The sequence below is a fragment of the Alnus glutinosa genome, chromosome 13 (genome assembly GCF_958979055.1).
Source record: "Alnus glutinosa chromosome 13, dhAlnGlut1.1, whole genome shotgun sequence".
Classification (NCBI taxonomy): Eukaryota; Viridiplantae; Streptophyta; class Magnoliopsida; order Fagales; family Betulaceae; genus Alnus; species Alnus glutinosa.
In genome coordinates this window covers 429029-433212 of record NC_084898.1, presented here as the reverse complement: position 1 = coordinate 433212, position 4184 = coordinate 429029, and the positions used below count along the sequence as shown (strand labels likewise).

The following is a 4184-nucleotide window of genomic DNA, read 5'->3' as shown; positions in this document are numbered from 1 at the left end:
TTTAATCACACGGTCCCACAGGATCAAGATGATATTTTTTTAGAAATCTGTGACTTGTAATTGCTGCCTTTGATAGTGGAAATCAAGTCATCAACCATACTTTTTTTTCTTTTTTTTTTTCTTTTTTTTTTTCTCAATTTTCAAGTCAAACGTGGACAAGGTCATCATCGTGATTCATGACTCATGCGGACCATCCTCCACACGCCTTCGTAATTTCGTGAACCAACGCTGACCGTCCGAGACGCGCGGCTTTAGATTGGAAAAGTCTTTTCGCTTCTTCTAAACACGTGTTTGAAGCTTGGAGAAGCTTCACACTTCTTCCACGCTACCTACGAATTACCAACTCAACAACGGAAAGGACTCCTAATTAATACCTATAAAAACCTTTGCTTCCCCTCAAGCAATCACAAACCTTCCTCTCTCAATTTACAGACTCGTTTGCTTTTGTGGTTAATTTGTTCCAGCGATTTAAAGCCGCCATGAATTCCCTCTTCAGTTCCTTCGACGTCTTGTTTGCTGAGGTCCTCGGTCAAACGGTGAAGGCCTCCTTCTTCCCTTCTGCCCCCAAGGCCGGCCAGAGTACTGATTCTACTGCTACTGGCGGCGTCAAGTCGCAGCATGATGGGGTTCCCAAGAAAGCTGCAGAGAACGTGAACAAGAAGCAACAGCCGCGGAAGAAGACCCCGCGGTTCGCGCCGGAGTTGGATGGGCTGAACTGTTTCGAGACCATCGTCTCTTCTTATTAATTAATTAGCCTTTTTATTTTATTTTATTAATTGCGCCATATGAATGTGTTGGTATGGCTGGATATAGTGATAGGAGCATATATACAAAGTTTTGAAATTTAGCGCTCATTCTTTGATGATCGATTCATCTTGATTCATTGATTCTGATGGGTATATGTAAGCACCTGCTTCGATCTAATTGATATTCTAATTAATCTTAATTAGTTTCTTTATTCTTTATTCTCTAATTAATTCTTATTCATCGATCTCAACTTTGGAGACGAAATTCTCACGCTCAACCCTTACCCACCCAACAAGGCAACAATGAACAACACCGGCCATCACCGACTCCAACGTTTCTTGCTCGCTAAGGCACTCATCGTGCCGTGCTACACTTTCTTTTTCTTTACTTTTTCGTTGATTAATTATTATTATTATTATGTCTAATAAGCCAAAGAGTGATCTCAATCCAATGTGAATGGGTAACTTTTGACCCTTGAACAGCACAAGAGTTTTGCCTTTGTGGCAAGTTGGCAACCTCAAACTACCTAACGACCGAAGCCCCAAATATTATTCATCCTTAAATTATTAAAGTAATAATTTTCTTTATACTCATTCATTACACTTATATTATACCGGTTGATATTATGTTAATCAATTAAAATACGTTACGGATGTGATAAATATGTGTTAAAATAAGTAGAATTCTTGAAGAATAGAAGTGGGTTGTGTAATCCCTCAAATTCAAATCAACTATTGTTGGGATTGTCCAAACTATGCTTTTTTTTTTTAGGGAAAATGGAAGATTCTTTGACTAGGGTCAAAAAAACATGAAAGATGCTTTGATTGGAGCCCAAGGTACGATGGGGCTTGAAAATTTGGTGTTTTGCCTAAGCTCGACGCTGTCTAAAACATACACATCTTGCTATTAATTAGTGCATCTATAATGAAAGAAAAAAAATTAAAACAAACAAATATAGATGGAGAAAGCTATCTTGGTTAGGGATAGAAATTTCTAACAATTTTGTTGTTTTAATTACTAACAATTCGAATAACAAATGTTAAAAAAAAAAAAAAATTAATATAATATCAATGTGTTCAAGTAAATTTTGAGTTGGCCACTACCACTTCTCGGCTTCCTTGAACCGAATTAAGATGAAATTATCCAAAGCGTTTGAGTGGTTTTTAAGGCTTCCCACATATGGTGTGAGAATATGATAATTCCAAAAGTACAAGATTTAAGAAAGAGAATTATTCGTCCAAGAAAAAAAAATTTAAGAAAGAGAATTTTATTGGAGTAATGTTATGATAGAACCGGTCCCTCAAGGTTAGGAGGCTAATCCACGTTACTTGGATTAAGCATCTAAATGGATAGCTAGATTATGTTTATCTTTATGTTTCTAGAATATGCTTATCTTTATCTTTCTAGACTATATATGTTTATCTTTCAATAATGATTAGAGGGGTTGAGAGACATGTTAGGAGTAGTAAACGTAGTTGGTTTATTTAAGGAAAGGGATAGCTAGGAGAAGGGCAGAAAAGATATAAGCAATCCTTGTGTTTACGGTGATTCCTACCTTAAGTGGAATATCATTAATATCGATCATCTTCCATTCTATTTCTACATTCATCCATATTTTTCATACTTCTATCAGAAATCACGCATCATCACTACAAAAAAATCATGAATTCTGGACGGTTTCAAACAGTCAAGAAATTGGAAAAAAACCGTCTAGAAAAAGGTTCAGACGATTTACTTGACGGTTTCAAACTGTTCAAGAAAATGTGTCGCTAATTCGGGTTATGGACGGTTTGGGTCAAACCGTCCGCAATTCCAGATAGTTTGAGAAAAACCGTCCAGATTTTGTTTTTGTTTTGTTTTTTTTTTTTTTTTGTTTTAAACAATTTTTTTAAATTACAATCCAAACCCCCCCCCCCCCCAAAAAAAAAACAAAGATTGTTATGAGCACGCTTAGATCCGTCCGGTGGTTTGGAAGAGAGTGGTGACGAGGAGGGGCTGGAGGGGGGAGAGAAAGAGAGAGGAAGAGAGAACTGGCCGGATCTCTCTCTGTATTCTGGCCACAGATCCGGCTGAGTGTGGGTTTCGGCCGGATCTGTCAAACCCACGCACGTACACCGACGTAGGTTTGACATATCCGGCTGAAAACCGTCGCGAGATCCCGTCGCGCATCCCTTTCTTGCCGACCGTCCAGATGCCATCGACGTCTGTCTTCAATCGTCGGCCGGAGAGAGGAAGAAGAACAAAGAGAGCTTTGAGAGAGAGATGGGTTTTTTCGAACCTGCAGAGGAAGAAGATCGAACGATGTGTTTTAAAAAGAAAGAAACAGGAAAAAAAAAGAAAAAAAGAAAAAAAAAAGGGAACAAAAAAAGAAGAAGAAGAAAACAAGAAAAGAAAAGGAAGAAAAAAAAAATGTTACAGACAGTTTCAAAAGAAGACGGTTTGAAAAAAAAAACCGTCTCTAAATAAATTTGAATATTAATTTCTAGACGGTTTTTAATCTCTAAATTTAGAGACGGTTTTTAAAAAATCATCTATAAAACTATAATTTGAAAACCGTCTAGAAAAAAACAGTCAAGAAAATGTGATTTTTTTTTGTAGTGCATGTTACTTGCATGTGCATTTTACTAGTTGATGTATCATTGTCACATCAATCAAAACACCCTCTCGACACAATCACTAATCACCTAGCTTGCGAGGTGATTGAGATTGTTAGATTTGATGTTTCGCGACAGCAAGATCTAATTATAATGACCAAATTAATATTGATAGATTTTTTTTGTTATTTGGATTGACATGATACATTCGATTTTGCAGGCGACCAAGGCCGAGTCAAGTTTATATATTTTGTCGTTCACAAATACCGTCCGTACATAAGTTTGGGGCATGTTTGGGTGATTTCTATATTTCAAATATTTTTTTAAAAAAAATTCAAATTCTACTAAGATTTTTTCAAGTTTTTTCTAATTTTGTCTCAAATTTTCTAAACCATTCAAACATAATTTCAAAAAAGTAAACTCTCCCGATATTTGTAATTTTAAATATTTTAAAAAAAATCACACACTCAATCGAGCTCTTCGTGATGGCATTTGGTGGATGAGCTTTTTGTATCACCTCGTCATGTTCCCTCCGGTCGTGAAGGCCTGAAGGTTGAACTTTTTGTTATTATTATTTTTTAATTTGGTAATTCAAGTCATGGTTTAGATTTGGTCTTTTTATTGCTTTGAATATATGGGTATATATATTGTAGAGCAAGTGCGAATGGTTTAGTGGTTTACATGGATGTTGAGTTGTAATGATAAACATAAGTCATTATATGATTTTTTTTTTTTTCTTTTGAATTTTAAATTCATTTGACTTAAACTTTTGGTTTATCTATAACTACTTGATCTCTACCCAAAAAAAAAAAAAAAAAAAGACAAATAAATTGAGGAATAGAT

The 4184-nt window shown here is 35.7% G+C and overlaps 1 protein-coding gene across 1 annotated transcript; it reads left to right on the top strand.

The window, feature by feature from the left end:
• The first annotated feature begins 395 nt into the window (after positions 1 to 395).
• On the top strand, positions 396 to 958 carry LOC133854685 (uncharacterized). The gene has a single exon (XM_062290937.1). The coding sequence runs from the start codon at positions 480 to 482 to the stop codon at positions 744 to 746; it is 267 nt and encodes an 88-aa protein (XP_062146921.1). The 5' UTR covers positions 396 to 479; the 3' UTR covers positions 747 to 958.
• The last annotated feature ends 3226 nt before the right edge of the window (positions 959 to 4184 follow it).